Source organism: Siphateles boraxobius, unplaced genomic scaffold (genome assembly GCF_051911475.1).
Source record: "Siphateles boraxobius isolate OS27281-9 unplaced genomic scaffold, OSU_SipBor_1 7, whole genome shotgun sequence".
Taxonomy (NCBI): Eukaryota; Metazoa; Chordata; class Actinopteri; order Cypriniformes; family Leuciscidae; genus Siphateles; species Siphateles boraxobius.
The window spans coordinates 11,574,190-11,593,581 of record NW_027509197.1 but is presented as its reverse complement, the minus strand read 5'-3'; the positions used below and the strand labels follow the sequence as shown (position 1 = coordinate 11,593,581).

General features: G+C 39.3%; 1 protein-coding gene across 1 annotated transcript; it reads right to left on the bottom strand.

Annotated features, from left to right (window-relative positions):
- Positions 1–5,947: 5,947 nt before the first annotated feature.
- On the bottom strand, positions 5,948–19,323 carry LOC143723821 (melanoregulin). The gene is made up of 5 exons (XM_077216622.1): positions 19,148–19,323; positions 9,193–9,358; positions 7,481–7,571; positions 6,358–6,521; positions 5,948–6,150 (listed from the first exon to the last, which is right to left on the bottom strand). The coding sequence occupies exons 1-5, from the start codon at positions 19,213–19,215 to the stop codon at positions 6,079–6,081; spliced, it is 561 nt and encodes a 186-aa protein (XP_077072737.1). The 5' UTR covers positions 19,216–19,323; the 3' UTR covers positions 5,948–6,078.
- Positions 19,324–19,392: the final 69 nt, after the last annotated feature.

Here is a 19,392-nt window from a genome sequence, read left to right as displayed (position 1 = left end):
CCGGGTGAACGGGCGGGGTGGGGCGCCTTCTGCGGTGGGCAGACTGAGGGATCTGAGCGGACGGCGGGCCGTCGGAGCAGAATATGCCTCAGTCTGCTCATGGGCGGTTGAGAACTGTTGTACAGCCCTGAACCGCACCGCCGAAGGGCTGACCTGGGATATGAGGGTGTAGGGCAGACGGGACCGCCGGACATCCTGCACAGCGGACAGGTTAAGCCACAGGCTTGAATGGTGTACATCATCTGACCCAGGGAGTATGCGTCCACTTTCGTCGCTCGGGAAGCAAGGTCAGTGGTGGCGCGCAGCTCAATGAAGAGCCCTGGGTCAGTCCTGCCCTCCTGCATGTCCATGAACACCTGGGCCAGGAAGACCAGCAGAATGGCCATGGCATGCAGTGAGGTGGCTGCCTGTCCTGGGCGCTATAGGATTTCGCCACAAGTGTAGACGAAAAACTACAGGCTTTGGACGGGTGCTTAGGATCGTGCCGAGAAGAAGCACTCTGAGGACACAGTTATTTTAGTATCACAGCAGAGCGTTCAACCGGGGGACCCCAGTGTACCCAGAGCAGCGGCCATGGGAAGGAAGGGCGGAGGAGATCAACGAGGGATCGCTGGAAGACATGGGGGTCTCCGAGGATTTCGAGATCTCCTGATGCACATCCGGGAAGAAAGGTATTGGGGTTAGACGGCGACGAGAGTCAGCGGCCACCCCAAAACCAATCGTACAGCAGCGAGCGGTCAGGACAGGGTGGAGGGTTCCACCCTAGTCCGATGCTCGCAGCGGCCCGGGAAAGCATGGCTGTCATCTCAGGATATGACTCAACAAATGCCATATGCACACCCGAAAGTGGGTGTGCATATGGCAGGTGCCCGCCCTGTGATGCTGCGATGGACAACAGATTCGATTCTGGAACTCAAAGAAAACCCGCGGGGGGTCCGAAGACGGGCCCGCGGGCGTCACGTGATCGTTCACGGGTTGCGTCAATGAAGAGGGGGGGCGTGGGGCACGGACGGATAGTCGACGCCTTGTTCCACACCAAGACCCTCAGGTCACCCTGGCCACCAGCCGAAGTAGCACCTCACGTGGAGAGTGTTAGATCGGGGTGTGGATGAGGGGACTCTCTCAAACGAGATCATTGAGTCTCGACCATAATGACGCGATGGTCACGTTCCCGATGGGAGAACGTGAGTCATCCACAAATGCTGCTCTAGTGTGATCAAGCCCAAGCACGCAGGACAGAGAATGTGCCCATCAAAATCGGAAATGAGTCAACCGCCACCAGTAAATGCACAGGCGAGCCGTCTTTAAAAAGACGTGCGGCGTGCGAGCTCTTTTGTGAGAGAAAAGAAACTCTAAAAGTGTTGAAGAGTGCCGGGGGAGAAACACACTCACTGGCAAACCACTGCACAGATAAGCAGGAAGCGCGCACTCACCGGGAGATCACGGTCACACCAACACCAAAGAATCTCGCTCGTCTGTCAGAAGCTGACAGTTCAGAGATGGCTTGTGGAGTGAAGAATTAACTTGGCTCCGAAGCGAAAACATATCTGCATGTTGCCGGCATCCTCCTTTTATAGCCACGAGGTGGGGCGAAGATACGCTATGCAAATTCCGCAGACCCATGGCATTTCTTTGCCATTGGCTCGTTTTGTAATACTCGAAGTTGATAAGCTTTCTAAGCGAAACCCCATTCGTCGTCATCTGACGTAACTCGCAGTGACAACGAAAGGGAACTAAATATAACTGGAGCAATAGCAAATGAAAAAAAAAAATGATACAAATGAATAAATTGAACTAGTAAACAAAGAAATAAAACTGCAACCTTGAAGACAAGCTAAAGAGAAAAATAAACAAAAGATTAGTTAACAAAAGCAAAAACAAGAGGCGAACCAAAAATAAAGCTTGGAAGAACTAGATCAAAATAAAAACTAGGATTTGACTAGACTAAAAATCAGGAACAAAGAAAAGACTAGGGGGAAAAAACACAATAAATACAAAGCTAAAACTGTATTGAAATGACGTTCAAGAGGAAAAAGAAGCTCACGTTCATTCATTTACAGAATTTTGTATCAAGCCATCAGACATTTTAGATGCAAAAAGACTAAACTAAAAAAAAAATGACCAGTGAGAAAATTATTTTAAAGGTTTAAAATAAAGGCTCAGCTGCGGTTTTGCTCCTGGTCTGTCTTCTCATCTAAAAATGTTGTATTTTCTTCTTGCTTTCTTGAAGGGGTCCTATTATATTATTTTACTAAGTCATGATTTTGGATCATGGATGTTCACAGGATGTTTCAGAGTGGTATGTTGTTTTTGTAATTTTCTTATAGATACGATGTTATCTACAATTTAACCATATTTGTCAGAAAATATGGTAATACATACAGTAATCGATCACAAAATCATGGATAATTTTCCTAAGGGACGGTGAACAGTCTTACAAAAGCAAAAGCTTACAAAAGCTAAAGTAAACACTACATCAATAGTGACATGTTGCTAGTGGAGGCAAAGCTTTGCCTTCGTTTATCATAGCTATCATGAAAACTACATAAAACTTATAATTGGAAATGTTAATAGAAAATACAACTGCAAATAATAAGACAAGTTGTGATCTATAAATTACAGATTGTCCCGCCAAAATGGGAATGGCTACGTCTTTCAAGAGATGCTTTTATGCGTATGCTGTTCTCTGTAAAATGTAGCTCACAGACAAACGTTGAGGTTATAATGCTCAGGAACATTGTTTAAAATACATTTTAACCACTCTCATCAGCCTTAGAACAGACTTTTCTGAGGTGGAAAAAACAGCGACAACACTCTCAATCTTTTTTGAGTATTCCAGTATTGAGTAAAAAAGTTTTGCATATTCCGTGGGCGGGGAATATATAAATGAGGAACATTATGACTTCATAAGATCTGGAAAAAGTGCATTGTAGTCCAAACAAGCCTTTTGTTGTAGTTCTTGAAAAGTGGATTCTGTTATATATAAATACAATTTCTGGAGTGGACTTTGAGCTTTGTAGCCTTGCAGGTATTTTTTCATGCTCAAACAGCCACATTATACGGTAACTAAAGTTGAAAAAGTGAAAAAGCATAGTAGGATCCCTTTAAACGAACACATTATGCCACTCACATAATCCCACACATCCTTATTATAAGGAAAAGGGAGAGATGTCTGGCTCCAGGTCTATTTACCTCATAGGGCAGCAGAGCAGCGAGTGAGAGATTGAGCGAGAGAGAGAGAGAGAGAGAGAGAGAGAGAGAGAGAGAGAGAGAGAGAGAGAGAGAGAGAGAGAGAGAGAGAGAGAGAGAGAGAGAGAGAGAGAGGTCTGGCTGCTCTCTTTGCCAAGTGTTCTTATGATGAGAAAACCATTCTCACATCCCCCATAGTCTGTTAAACGCACTTACATAGGCACATACTGGTATTATACACATATACAGTGGCACCAAAACGTGTCTGGACACTTTTGTTGTTGATGGTGCGTCTTCCATTATTGGGAGATTTGACAGTACAGACCTGCAGCATTTTTATTTGATCAATCAAGCACTGGTTTTGGTGCAGGAGTGTTGAGATAATTGTAAACTCTGTTAGTAATTTAATATTTTGTTTTCCTGTAAGAAAATAAAGTTTCCAGGGTTAGTCATACTTCAGCATATTACACATGTCATATCCTGTGCTGTGGTGTGTGATATGCAGGGTAATGTCAAAATTTGAGGCCAGATGGTACACTGCGTATATTCCATTAGTTAGCTTGAATGGGTTCAGGACGAATAAAAGCCATTAACCAACTTACTGCATTCACCTTTTAAATGGTATGAAAATTAAGCAATCATTTCTGTAATAATTCACCATAATAGCAGTGAGACTGGATGGTTGACTTACCTCTGCTGATTCCGCAGGCGCTGTCTGTGTTCCTCTGAAACCCTCTACCTCCCCCAGCTCCACCTGCCTAGATCTGCTACGGGACTTATGTATGTCTATGTATGCATCATCAGCATATGCTCACAGCAGCTTTTCTGTGTATCTAATGGCAGTAGCAAGTACACATTTGCTCTGCAGCAGCAGCATGTATAGCAGATCTTCTAATTTGAGCAACTTAAAAAAAAGATTTCTTGTACAACTGTGATACACGGGAAAAAAATATTCTGTTGTAGAAACAGTTTTCACTCAGAAATTCAGTACTCAGTAACTCTCAGTAAATTTCACAGTCAATTACAAAGAAACAGAAAGTAACACACTGAATCAAGTGGGAAATTTGAAGTAGTTGAAATAGTGTTTTCTTTTAAAACACTTTTTTTTACAGCGTATAGCAGTATAAGCTTGAATAGAAGAAGAAAGTACTATAGAAATTGTGGCAGGGTTTGAAAGGAAATAAAGAGAAAGAGAGAGTAGAAGTGAGAAGAGAGTGAAAAAAAGAGACAAAAGAAAAAAGGACAGGCATCCTGCTTTAGTTCTCCACTTTGACCCAGTTGTAAAGCTGATATGAAGTTGGACTCGTGCAATAATTACAGTCATTATGAAATACAATCACATATCCTTCATAAGGATAAAATGCTCCTATTTTTCTCTGTCTGTGAGGAGGTGAATGGGGGCAGATCATTTTTCATAGACAGATCCTGAGATGATGTAAGCTGTAGAGAGTTGGAACCTATCCTTTGGTCATGGATGAACATTTCCAGCAATTGCTAGAGGGACGGGACAACAAATCCAGGACTATCACACTCATACACATACGTACACTGTCATGAGCAGACGCACACACAAACACATAATCAGAACAAGGTGTTTCTGCTGGCCTTCAGCACTGCGAGAAAGCCAAGCTTGAAGACTCAGAAGATTTATAATAAAACCCCTCCTCCTCCTCCTCACACTGCTTTCTCAATCTCTCTCTTTCTCTGCTCCACATCTGTTTTTTGGCCCCTCACATCAGGCCCAGGAGACAACAATATGTAGGTCAACGTGCACAGCTGAATTTATGACCACACTCACTTATTATCTGATAGAAGGACATTAAACAGACATGCGTTGCATCAAGCAGAGGGTTACGAAACACGCTGTAGTCAGTCTTCATCATGAGATTTCTCATCTCTTCAAATGATTGGTGAGATCATGCTGGACAACTGCAGAGTGAAAAGAAAGTATTTTCAAATAAATAGGTTAGACTGACCTCTGCAGGCAAATCTGATGAAGTACATCTAATCACTTAAGGGGGAAATTCAAGTGTGTGTTCACTACTCACTGCTCCTAATGTGTGTACTTGGATGGGTTAAATGCAGAGAACAAATTCCGAGAATGGGTTACCATACTTGGCCTTCACGTCACATGAGATCACAGCAAACATCCAATCAATTCCTGATGGACAAAATATAGTCCCGCCCACTGTTGGGTGCATTAATAAGTAATGAATTACTAAAATTTATACTTTTCCCTTGAACAAAATGTAAAGTAAGGGATTACTCTTACTTTTTCTGTAATTGAATTATTGTTACTTCTAATGTAAACGCATTGAACACTGTATAGAAGAGTATTAAAAGAGTATAGAGTATTAAATACTCTATAGAACAACTCTATATAAAAACAATGCTGGATTTAGCATCCAAATTTAACATCTAATGATAAAATGTATGTTTGTAAAACAACCTTCTGCCTTTAAATACTTTGGTCAGTTCAAGAACAATTTATACAATTTTATATGATTTATTTGAAGAATTCAAAGAACAGCCCTGCCCTAAAAATCGTTATAGTTCAAAAAGCCGTTTCACAACTTATTTTCACTTTCTTTTCTTCACTTTATTAGGTTTATTTATTTATTTACTTTACATTATTAAAATTATAAGTAAATGTTATGTAACAATGTTGTTTTTTTAAGTTCAATAAATACACAGTTAAAAAGAAAAAGCTGTTTCACTCAAATATTTGTCACAATAGGGAAGAAAAGACTATCACAGGTTATGTTTCATGACGACTTTAATGTCATTCGATCTTAATTCATTCATTCAAAACATCAGTGTGTTTATTGATTGAAATAGTTAATGAGTAGCAAATGAGTCCAAACGCAAAACTTCCTGTCCATCTCAAGACTACATTTTTGGATATTTCTTTTTGGCCAACCGCATAAAGTCTTCAGCACTGTCCAGAGACACCAGGCGATCCTAGGAAATGATCATTACAATTAAAATGTTTCATTTATCCTTCAAACTGACTGAACTGCTTGTAAAACTGGGACAACCTTGATCAAGAAAAATATAATAATGTAGATAGCTCCACTGTAGATAGCTCATCGTGATGAGTAAATGTAATGTACACATACTTGAGGCTAAAGATTAGGACTGTAATTTATTATGCAGACATTAATTTACCATGACGAAGACGTATCTTTCGTTGTTGCTGAGCCCACAGGGGAAGAGGCTTGTCTCCTTTGACACTATGTGCAGCAGTTCTCTGGCCTTCTCCACATTCTCCCAGTCACTCCGAACGGTTTGTCTGTTCACTGTCAGTAAGGAGTCCACCTCCCTCTGGTAACCTGGATCAACAACATATAGATGCATTTACGTGAACGCACGTCTTCAGACGCCAAGGCATGCTTACACTCCACACAGCCATTGCATGGGCAAATAAGGGTCACGTTTGACTTGGTATTCTATTGCTATTATCCGCTGGCATTGTGCATTGTGCATTGTACATTTAAGGTCAAATAATTAACTGTTTTAAGCACACACTGAACATTGTTCTCGCTGTGACAAGAGATGGAAAAAAAGTATGCAAGAGAATTTAATAAGACAGAGAAATTTGAAAATAAAGAATAAATATAATATAAATAAATTAAAAAAATATATAAAAATACATACACTACCACCCAATGGTTTGTCTAAAGTCTGAATCGCTTATGCTCGCCCAGGCTTCATTTATATGATCAAAAATACAGTAAAAACTGTAATATTGTAAGATATTATTACAATTTAAAATATATATTTTTATACTTTTTGTAATACATACTTTTTGAATATATTTTAAAATGTAATTTATTCCTATGATGCAAAGCCAAATTTTCAGCATCATTACTCCAGTCTTCAGTGTCACATGATCCTTCAGAAATCATTCTAGTATGCTGATTTGATACTCAAGAAACATTTCCTTATTGTTATCAATGTTAAAAACAGCTGTGCTGCTTAATACTTTAGTAGCAACTGTAATAAATTTTTTCGGGGTTCTTTGATGAGTAAGTTCAATACAACAGCATTTATATGAAATATAAATATTTTGTAACAATGCATTTACTTTCACTTTAAAATCAATTTTGATGTGTCCTTCCTTAAAAAAAAAGTATCAATTTCTTTAAAAAAAAAATCTTACTGACCTCAAACTTTTGAACATACTGTATATAAAACAAAACATATAAAGATTATATAAATATATGAAATACATTTAGAAAGAATTAAAGAAAAAACTGAATATAAAATATAAATATATAGTCCACCTCACCCAGCTGAAGCAAGATCTTCTTCCAACGTGTGCCAACTTCTTTACGAGCACACCTCAGACTGTGGATATCATAGTTCAGCTTCTCCCATTCCTAACACACACACGCACGCACACACGCACGCACGCACACGCACGCACACACACACACACACACACACACACACACACACACACACACACACACACACACACACACACACACACACACACACACACACACACACACACACACACACACACACACACACACACACACTTCCATGTTTTCTGGGGACTTTCCATAGACATAATGATTTTTACACTGTACATCCTCTATACAAAACCTCAACAATGACTGGTATTAATATAATTGTGGGCACATTTGGTCCCCACAAGATATAGTTTACCGGGGACCACACACACACACAAATATGTTTTTATAGCACTATTCATATCCAGTCTATGAATCAACGAATCTGTGCCAATGCAACAGAAATGTACAAAAATAAGAAGAGCGGTCAAAGAACAAGACCGAGAGAACGCTCTGAAGAGCTTTGTGGACGGAGACGTAGTTTGCGTGGCAGAACATCACATATTGAGTTACTGTCAATTGACTCTAACAAGTTCCTAAGAACATTATAGATCATGTGCTCTTCCAACTGTCCAAAGACTGATAAACATGAGAAAAGTTAAAGCTTACTGATCCTGTATGAAGTGGAAACTAACTTCAGAAATGATAAATATTTACCCATGGCATGTACATCATTATTTTTTTTTTAATTAAAGTGCCCTTATAATCTTTTATCAAAATAACTTCCCCTCCCTCTAGCTGTGGCATCTCTTCTCTGATAACATGTTTACTGGCGCGACGGGCGGGATCAACCTGTCACTCACATGACATCACAGCAATAGCAAAACATAACCATCCAATCAATTCCCGAAGGACAAAATCAAGTCCTGTCCTACATTTTTTCTTGTTCGAGAAGCCGTTTCACTCGGATATTCGTCACAATAGGGAAGAAAAGACAACTTCTGTTTCATCTCGACTGAGTAAGAATGTACAGTATGCTGTGCTCATGTGATTTTGGTTTACAGTTAAAATGATTAAAATGTAGCGAGCCAGATCAGTGTCCTGCTGTCTTCACCTCACCTTAGCGTTGTGTCTGAAGTGAACTCTTCATCACTTGTCTTTCTGGCACCGTTGAGTGAACCGAATTCAATTTGAGAAAATTGGAAAATTACATCACCCTAAATTCCAACGTATTTACTTGTAGCCAGACTCTAATACAAAAAAAGTAAAAATCGCATCTTCTCTAAAACACGAAGCAGTACTTGATTTTGAATTAGTTCATGCATAAATATATAAGATACTCTGAAAATGTGTGAGCTGATGTTTGAATGCATGCATTTGAATGTGGTAAATATGACATGAGAGGGTAAAGAGGGATCCTATCTAAATATAAGAGGCAGCTGTGGGCTCATTTATCATTGAACTAAAAAAATACGACCTAAATTACTCACGAACTTCCCTAGATTATCGTCACACTTGACATTTCCCAGAATTCATTTTCAAGAATTGTGTATGCTGTCATTCATATTTAAGTGCGACTCACATAGAATTTAAGAATTAACTTGGATAACTGCAGTAAAATGTATTCACTTGCTTAGTTCTTTATTTGTCTTCGCACTTCGTTCTTACTGCATCTCAAAGTGCATGCGTATTTGTTCCTCACCTCAGTGTCTTTGTCCGCTTTGTTCCTCATCTTGATGAACGTGTTTAGTTCAGCATCTGATTCCCCCTCAGTAATGGAGATGGAGGTTTGAGTGTTGCTCCAGGTCCTCCTCTCCTTCTCTGCTCCAGATCTGCTGTCCCGCAGCTCATGACCCACTGCTCTCTCACTGCATCAAAATACTTTATTAAACAACACTGCTCAAACACATCTGGATAAAGTTCTGTTCAAAATTATAGTAATGCATTTGTCATATAACTATATATAATTATTATAATATATATATATTTATTCCTATAATTATTAAATATAATTAAGATATTCAACAATATAAATTATTATTATGTATTTATTTGTCATTATTAAATACTCAAAACCATTATTAACCATTTTTATATGATTTTAAATTATATTAAATTAATATTATATTAAATGATAAATTATCTTTCAATTATTTATACTCTTTACAAGAAAAATACCAATTTTATATTTGTCATTTTTACAAATATATAACAATAATTATTCTTAAAACTATTGAATATAATTAAAATATTCAACAATAATAATTATTTTGTACTTAATTATTTTTCCTTTTTAAATACTCATAACAACATTTTTTAATCACTCACTGCTTGTGGAAATTCATTTTTTTCCCATGATAAATTATTCTTTAACTACGTACTCTTAAGTCTAAACAACGAAAAACACCTATTTAATAACACATTTTATATTTCATGCATGAAAAGGGGTTAGGGGTGAAAAAGGCGAGAAGGATATATTACCCCTCTAGGGGGGTTCGGGGGCATGCTCCCCCGGAAGAAAATTTAAAATATTCCATATTTTAAAGCATCAATCTGATGCATTTTGAGATGCATTTTTTGCCAACCTGGGGGAGCTGGAGAAACTTAACTTCAGCCATGAGTCAAAAATATTATGGCCTCCGTAGCGTTTAGCTAATAATTTTCCACCGGAGCTTTAGCTAGCTGGCTAACATTGCGTTCTCTCCTGCTGTGTTCAACGACTCAATTCATCAAGGTAAGCCTATGTCAACAGAGCTCCTGGGTAACTTAGATATAGCCTACCAGAACATATTAGGGATGTCCTGATACCATTTTTTCTGAACAGGTCAAATCCCATACCAAAAATTCGGAGTATCGACCGATACCGATCCAATACCAGCGAAGTTTTTTTTAAATCAAGTAGAATTTCTATAACTCTGTGTGTTGAACTAATAATCACTCTTTTTTGTGTTAAACACAATCTACTTAATACATAACTTCATTATAAAGAAAAACAACAAATAAAAAAAAATATATGATCATAACCTATGACAAAAATTATATTATAAACTAGATATGGATAACTCAGTAAAATTTAGTCTAGAAAAACAATAATTGCATAAAATCTGAAAATTTAGTGAAGAACAAAGAGACAATAAGTGTAGCACTAAGTCTGGTAAAACGTTACACGTTGGTCTTTGTATTGTTTTAAAACGCATTCATGAAAAACAAGATTAAAATCAGAAAGATCAATTATTATATATAGTATAGTCTATTTTAAAATTAAGAGATGTTTTAAATGTATAGCACTGCTGTTTAATGAGGCAGCAACATATGATAGATAGGACAGAACAGAACAAAAAAGGCTATTAATAATTTTTCATTACGCAAAAGTATCATATGATTATGAAAGGATCCAACACAGTGCGGCACAAAGCGTTTATGCGCATCCCGAGCGCAGAATGATGCGCTTGAAGCAACACGGAGTCACAGCGCGCAGCGCAACGAGTCCGCATTGAAAAGTTCAAAGCACAAAGGAAATGCATATCGATGCATAGTGTGTTTATTGAGCCTTTTCTTTTAACAGTTTTAAATTTCAGAAACTGTGCGCGTGAAGAACAATTATAGTGGAGATCTCCAGTGTTGCGATCTAACAGACACGGTAGAAAGGAACATGATTAAGGTACAGCAATACAGTCCAGCAAGATAAAGTAATTTTATGCGAAACCATAGAGCTTTATCTACAGATAAAGTATAATAATAGTAACATTGAATCATCTTGGAGAGTTTCATCGTTGTAACGAACGGGACGCGCTGTTTGAACGCTGAATGGAGAATGACTGACAGCCGCAGTGGAGGGGAAAGGTTTACGTTAACTTAATATTTATTTCTATCTCACATTATACTATAGTATGGCTTCATATAGTATTCATAGATGCCACCTACGTCACTAGATATATTGACGACGATTGACGACCGTTCTCGCCCGGCGCCGCCCAAACTGCCCATTTGAATGAGAGAGAAAGACAGAGATAGATAGATAAAATTTTAATATTAGGCTCCGATCCTTATTTGTTACCCCCAGTTTTCTTTTGTCCTTTATCATCTGCCCCAGACTTGCCCCAATTTGCCTTCCATGATATATATATATATATTTACCTTGTGCATAACCCCTCCCCATACAGTGGGGATCGCTTGAAGGCTTTCAAAGAGTACAGACGCGTATCAATATGCTGTTGTTGGATGGGTTACAAAAGTAAAAGTGCGGCACCTGGTCACCAATGATTTACATTTAATGATGGGAAATGTTGGTATAATAAAAATAAATCAAATGTATGATTTTGGTGGTAGTTTGCTATGACTAGGTAGCGAGTTGTTAGCTAAGTGGCTCAGCTGGTAGCTTGCTAGCTGTTAGCCACGGCTAGTTGTCATTAATCTGGATTAGGCCTGTCGCGATAGTCAATAAATCAATTAATCGCACGATAAAAAATGAGCACGATAATATTTCCGGCCGCGATAATTTCCATTTGCATGCTTTGTTTTCCTCGTCTCTCTCTCTGTCTCTCTCTCTCTCTCTACACCAAAGAGACTGGAGGACAACCCTGTTTAAGACATAACTGACATATTTTACATGAATACTCTCCAAAACGGACATTTAAACATAAAGTTGTGTGTATTTCTATTTGTCCATTCAGACACGAAACAGAGCTCAATTCATTACTCGCGCGCTGTAAATTATACACAAATCCGGCGAAACACGGAAGTAAAGCAGCGCCGCCATTACTGCGGGCCTTGCTGCTAGCGGAAGTAGCGTTGGTCCCGTAGGCGGCTGTAGCAGATGTTAGCTGTACGAAATGTTATTTCTATGTAGTTTTTTTAGTATGTGTGCTATCCTGCCGGGAAGAGCTGGAACCACAAGAGTGTGGTTGGCTGTTTTAACAACAAATAATTCCGTCTGTGAAATTCACAAACCTTTGTTGCGCATTGACTGCCATACGGATTTATGGTCATACGGATTACACAGAGTTCCTGGTGCGGGCGGTAACGTTAATGCACTCACTCTGTGTGTGAATTCTGTATGCTGGCAAATCCTCTAATTATAAGAAACAAAGTGTATATATTATGAAATATTCATTGTGCAGTCAGCTTCATTGATAATAATAGAGATGTGTGAGTTCGCGATGAACTGATGTCAGCTTTTTAGGAATTATTAAGGGAGCGCACTTGCGCGCATTCAGACATACCAGACCATGCACGCAGTAGCCCGCTTGCTTTTATAACAGTGGTGTGTTAATGCTTTAATAACAAATAATTTATCAGGCGTATTTACGCTGATGTGTATGGTGTCGACACGTAGGCTAACTTGAAACTATTTGGAGGTACAGAAAAGTCTATTTGTGGCGGGAGAAAGTAACATAGAAAGTAGTTGCAGGGATCTCAAGTGTCACGCATTGAGCGTGACAGTCACTCATTTCGGTCTTTTGTCACGCTTTCCCGCCACACTGTATTTCTCACGCTGAAAAACTATTTATAATAGAGGGAATGCACGTGACGTCACCGTTGGCCGGAGTTACTGCAGTTACGCCCACAAGTGGCAAAAAGACTAATGGCGCTTTTCCATTACCAGTACCGGCTCGACTCGACTCGACTTGCCGGCTCGCCTCGACTCGGCTCGCTTTTCGTTCCGTTTTCCATTGCAGAAAGTATCGCCACAAATAGTACCCGGTCGTCATAGCGACGCCTTTCGTTCCGTTGCCCCATCAAGCTCTCGCTGGATCCTCTCTTCGGCAACCAAACAAAGGAATGTCTGCACCTCCTCGTTTGACCACGGCGTATTCTTATAATTATTAAATATAATTAAGATATTCAACAATATATATAGTGACGATTCTCTCTGACCAATCAGCAGTCGGCATTGTTTTCACGTCACATTTTAGTATCGCCTTAGCTCGCCTCAGCTCGCTTAGAACCTCGCCGGAGGTGGTACGAAAAAAAGTACCTGAAAGCAGATACAGGTACAACTTTTACACAGTGGAAAACCAAACAAAGGCGAGTCGAGCCGAGCCGAGGCGAGCTGGTACTGTGTAGTGGAAAAGCGCCATAAGCGGCAGCATTGGTTTTCAGTGTGAATGCTGCGGAAAAACACACAAAACGCGTCTAAAACGGGAAAGAGCTTTGAGACTGACTGTACAACTAGATTTGACAAGAAACATGAGGAATATTTTTACAGACTACCTAAAGCTACAGAACAGAGAAGCAAATAGATCGCTGCAATTCATAGAAACAACTGGACACCAGGCAGCGAAAGGTGGATTTGCAGTTATCATGTTTGTGTCAATATGCTGAATTTAGTGGTAAAATAATTCTCTATATATTGTATTGTTATATATTGCAGTGACAACTCATCAATCAAATATTTACCACTGTATATTCTGTATAATTTGACATTTTTAAATAAACACTGACAAAAAACTATACAAGTTTTAAGTCTCTAGACGATATGATGATATATACAGGTCCTTCTCAAAAAATTAGCATATTGTGATAAAGTTAATTATTTTCCATAATGTAATGATAAAAATTAAACTTTCATATATTTTAGATTCATTGCACACCAACTGAAATATTTCAGGTCTTTTATTGTTTTAATACTGATGATTTTGGCATACAGCTCATGAAAACCCAAAATTCCTGTCTCAAAAAATTAGCATATCATGAAAAGGGTCTCTAAACGAGCTATTAACCTAATCATCTGAATCAACTAATTAATTATAAACACCTGCAAAAGATTCCTGAGCCTTTTAAAAACTCCCAGCCTGTTTCATTACTCAAAACCGCAATCATGGGTAAGACTGCCGACCTGACTGCTGTCCAGAAGGCCATCATTGACACCCTCAAGCCAGAGGGTAAGACACAGAAAGAAATTTCTGAACAAATAGGCTGTTCCCAGAGTGCTGTATCAAGGCACCTCAGTGGGAAGTCTGTGGGAAGGAAAAAGTGTGGCAAAAAACGCTGCACAACGAGAAGAGGTGACCGGACCCTGAGGAAGATTGTGGAGAAGGACCGATTCCAGACCTTGGGGACCTGCGGAAGCAGTGGACTGAGTCAGGAGTAGAAACATCCAGAGCCACCGTCCATAGGCGTGTGCAGGAAATGGGCTACAGGTGCCGCATTCCCCAGGTCAAGCCACTTTTGAACCAGAAACAGCGGCAGAAGCGCCTGACCTGGGCTACAGAGAAGCAGGACTAGACTGTTGCTCAGTTTTGCATGTCATTCGGAAATCAAGGTGCCAGAGTCTGGAGGAAGACTGGGGAGAAGGAAATGCCAAAATGCCTGAAGTCCAGTGTCAAGTACCCAAAGTCAGTGATGGTCTGGGGTGCCATGTCAGCTGCTGGTGTTGGTCCACTGTGTTTTATCAAGGGCAGGGTCAATGCAGCTAGCTATCAGGAGATTTTGGAGCACTTCATGCTTCCATCTGCTGAAAAGCTTTATGGAGATGAAGATTTCATTTTTCAGCACGACCTGGCACCTGCTCACAGTGCCAAAACCACTGGTAAATGGTTTACTGACCATGGTATTACTGTGCTCAATTGGCCTGCCAACTCTCCTGACCTGAACCCCATAGAGAATCTGTGGGATATTGTGAAGAGAAAGTTGAGAGACGCAAGACCCAACACTCTGGATGAGCTTAAGGCCGCTATCGAAGCATCCTGGGCCTCCATAACACCTCAGCAGTGCCACAGGCTGATCGCCTCCATGCCACGCCGCATTGAAGCAGTCATTTCTGCAAAAGGATTCCCGACCAAGTATTGACTATTGTGTGCATAACTGAACATAATTATTTGAAGGTTGACTTTTTTTTGGTATTAAAAACACTTCTTTTATTGGTCGGATGAAATATGCTAATTTTTTGAGACAGGAATTTTGGGTTTTCATGAGCTGTATGCCAAAATCATCAGTATTAAAACAATAAAACACCTGAAATATTTCAGTTGGTGTGCAATGAATCTAAAATATGTGAAAGTTTAATTTTTATCATTACATTATGGAAAATAATGAACTTTATCACAATATGCTAATTTTTTGAGAAGGACCTGTATATATAACATTGATAAGTGATCACCTGGATTTAGACCTGCCTATTTTGTATTTATATAAAGCATTCACAGGCAAATTTTCTGTATGTATTTCCCTGGTGTCGAAATCAGGCACATATAAATGTCAGGAAACACGATTCCTGGCTGCATGTTAATATCCATGGATCACTGGATCTTTAGTAAGTTGTAAGGAACACTATATTGAGTCCAATCTTTAGTTTAAACTGATAATCGTTTGTTTTACTTGCGTTTTCGCAGTTTCCCCTATTAAATCCAGTCACGCAGCAGCTCTTCTGCCACTCAGTCCGGCTGAGGGGGCGTGTTCCGGCGGGAAAGTGACGTTAATGCATTCCCTCTATATGTAATATCCAAGCGGCAACCTCCCTGTCTCCCTCTTGAAACCAACACGGAAGTGAATTAAACTGCAATTCATCGACTGGCCGCTTGAGGCTGACTGCAAAAGTGAGCCAAATCTGTATCTCCCCCATGTTAAAATGCCCAACTTTACAGCCGAAAAAATTATGTTTACAGCCTGGTGCCTTAAGTTGTTTTGGTCTATACAGCTAATTTTGCCCTTCATGACAACTGTGAGGGGGGTGAATTTTTTTATAACTCATCCGTTTAAATTATATTAAGCATTAAATTCCTGCATAATCAAGGGCGTGGCCACTTGAGTGACAGGTGGATTGCCGCTGCTGTTATTACTAGCCGTTTGTCTGCTCTCTGTTAGCCATCATGTCACCTCAGCTGATTCCAGCTGCTGAACTTGTCATCTCTGCCGTGTTTGTACTCTTTTCGGGATTATTTCATACAGTTTATTACACGCCGCCCTTATACCTTCGCCCACGCCGTTGGATTCCGTCGTTGTCGAGTATCGAGAGAACAACCAGCGCTGTTCTTCAGTTGTTTTCCTCTGTGAACATGCACTCATGGATGTCTGACAATATCGTTGCTTTTTGGACTTCAGATTTAAAAACGTCTAAGGTATAGAGGCCACACTCGTTCTGCTGTAACTTACCGTTGATCTTACGGAGCAGATAGACTATGTTATAATATGCTTTTAGTGTTCAATAAAAAGTAACGTTACCGTCAGATTAAATCCTGCAGGTGTCAGTGCTTTCTTTTCGTCCCTTAAATGAGCGCGGATTTCTAGTGCATTACTTGAACTTCTTAGGTAATATCTATCAGAATTTAAAATTGACTGAATAAAGCTCTCTACGAACTTGACGTGCATTGCCGCGCTGACTGACATGTATGCGCATTTATCACTGTCACACACACACACTCAGAGCAAATATTGTAAGTTACTGCATGAGAATAATAATGCATCACAATACACGTTAGTCTCATGGTTAGTTATGTCTTTTAACTATTATAGTATTTCCAAGGGCAAAAACATAAACTTTAACTATTGGCTTTAGGTCTACTTCAAGTCAGCTGTCACTTTAGCGCGAGGCCAGTAGCACATTAGCTTAGCCTGAGCAAACTCGATCACGTCGAGCTAGGCGGGCGTAGTTTCAGCATCCAGGCACCTCAACACCACCCACGTCCCACCACCCACCACCGTACTTTTTGCCCATTTTCGCTTATCCGGGAGTGACGCACTGTGACGCGCTTCCAAGATGGCGACGTGTGACTCCGCCCACTTTAGGCTTCAAAAACGCTCTTCAGAAACCTACAGGTGACGTCATGGATACTACGTCCATATTTTTTTACAGTCTATGGTAATATCCCGCAGTGCCCAACATTTCTCTGGCCGCGCCGCTCTCACTGTGGAACCGGCAGGAATCAAGCGCGTCTCGAGGAAGTTCATGCAGTCGTGTCCTCATGTAGGCAAATAAACAGCTCGAGCGTCACACATGCTTCAGCGTGTGTGTGTGTGTTAAATGAAACTGCGCGTCGACTGCACCATTCATTCACACAGAACACGTAGGATTCGTATTTAAATAGTATTATTACAAAACAATAGGGGAAACACTGAGTTATTTGCAACTTGTGAAGCTTGTGAACATATTAGCAACACAGCTAGTAATGACAGCGTTCGGTTTTATTGTTGTCATCAATTAATACACGTCTTAATTACATTAGGTCATTTGGCTGACGCATTTTTACATTAATACAGTGTTGTCAATAAATTAGCATTATCTGTAAGTTTTGGCCACTATACCTGACATCCTCTACCCAATGTTCCCTTTCACCAGACTTTTTCTTTCATGAGCAGGATCCGCTTTCATTGAAATGTCATTAGAGCGCACCGGCAAGTGTCACCATAGACATCATATAGGATTAACTTTACAAGTGTTATAACCAGTGGTGTAGTCTACGTGATACGCAGGTATACGCCGTATACCCACTAGAAAATGTCAAGGATTTCCGTATGCCCACTAGGAAATGTCAAAGATCATTACCCACTTTAAAAAGCGTGAGGATTCGTAAACGTAACAACATCGTTTTGTGAAAGAACTTTCATTCATAAATTCACCTCGCCGTGACGTTTGTGTTTGCGCAGCGACACGGATCGAATCGCGGAATCCAGCAACAAATGTAATGATGTAATAAATCAAAAGTAATGATACAATGAATCAAATCTCGATATGTACTAAGTTTCCATGAATATTAAAGCTCAAAAAGACTGCTATTGAAATAAACTCTGAATGTTCTGCGTGTTTATACATGAATGTCTAACGTTACGGCTGCACGCTTCGGCTCCGGGTGTGTGCGCACAGAAAGATGAGACATGATACAATATTAGACATTCATACAATATGAGACATTTATTCTATCCTTTTCTTTTGGTATAGAATAAAATACCAGTTCGGGGTTCCTCTTTCGGCTGTTGTTGCAGCCAACTGCACAACATATTGCAGGCAGTACTGAGACCGCCGGTCGTCAAGATGGCGGCGCAAATCTACAGTGACGTCATGTGAACCGAACGAATAGTATACCTTCCCCCTCAACCCCCCTCCCCCTCTAAACATTTTCTCATCGAATCTACACGATTCACGTATGTAGTCACCTATTTTGGTTTCAAAACGGCGAATTTCGCCGAAAGGTGAGTGATTTTCATGTAGTCTATGATAGTTGTAATTTTTACAAATATATAACAATAATTATTCTTAAATATAATTAAAATGTTCAACCATAATAATGATTATATATTTATTTTTCTTTTGTAAATATTCGAAACCACCATTAACCATTTCTATAATAAAAAATATGCTCACTGCTTATAGTATTAATTTCTCTCTTTAATTCATAGTAAATTATTCTTTAATTATGTACTCTATACCAGCAAAAACACCTATATAATAACAATTACTGTATATTTGTCTTTTTTTTTTTTACAAATATATAACGATATTTATTTGTATATTAATAACAATATGTGTTCTTATATTATATAATTAAAATATTAAACCATAATAATATTTAAGTATTATTTTATCTTTTATAAATACAAAAGAAATAAAATAATAATCACTCACCGCTTGTTGTATTAATTTCTATTATTTTTACATAACAAATTATTCTTTAATTATGTATTCTATACAAAACAGAAAACACCAACATTTGGTCACTTACCTTAAAATGCAATCTTTCTCCTCAGTAGTTCCATGAATGGGACAGCAGCCAGAATAAAAGGCGCCCATTTAGAGCAACAAAAAAATGTTCCCGAGCTAAAACTCAGTGCATCATCATACTCATGGTCATTGTTATAGTAGAGCCGACATCCTCCATGCACTAGGACAGAAATGTGTGCTGCTGAAGTTATTTCTCACAGAGATACCCTTAACTTGATAATGGGCGACTCTGGCCATGTGACTGCA

Bases quoted from the DNA above. Each gene is read 5' to 3' on its own strand.
- LOC143723821 (XM_077216622.1), bottom strand. From the start codon at position 19,215: ATGGGCGCCTTTTATTCTGGCTGCTGTCCCATTCATGGAACTACTGAG. The intron at 6,522-7,480 runs GTGAGGTGGACT...TTGTTGATCCAG, and splicing joins GAAGATCTTGCTTCAGCTGG to GTTACCAGAGGGAGGTGGAC. The intron at 6,151-6,357 runs GTAAATTAATGT...ATCATTTCCTAG, and splicing joins AAAGATACGTCTTCGTCATG to GATCGCCTGGTGTCTCTGGA.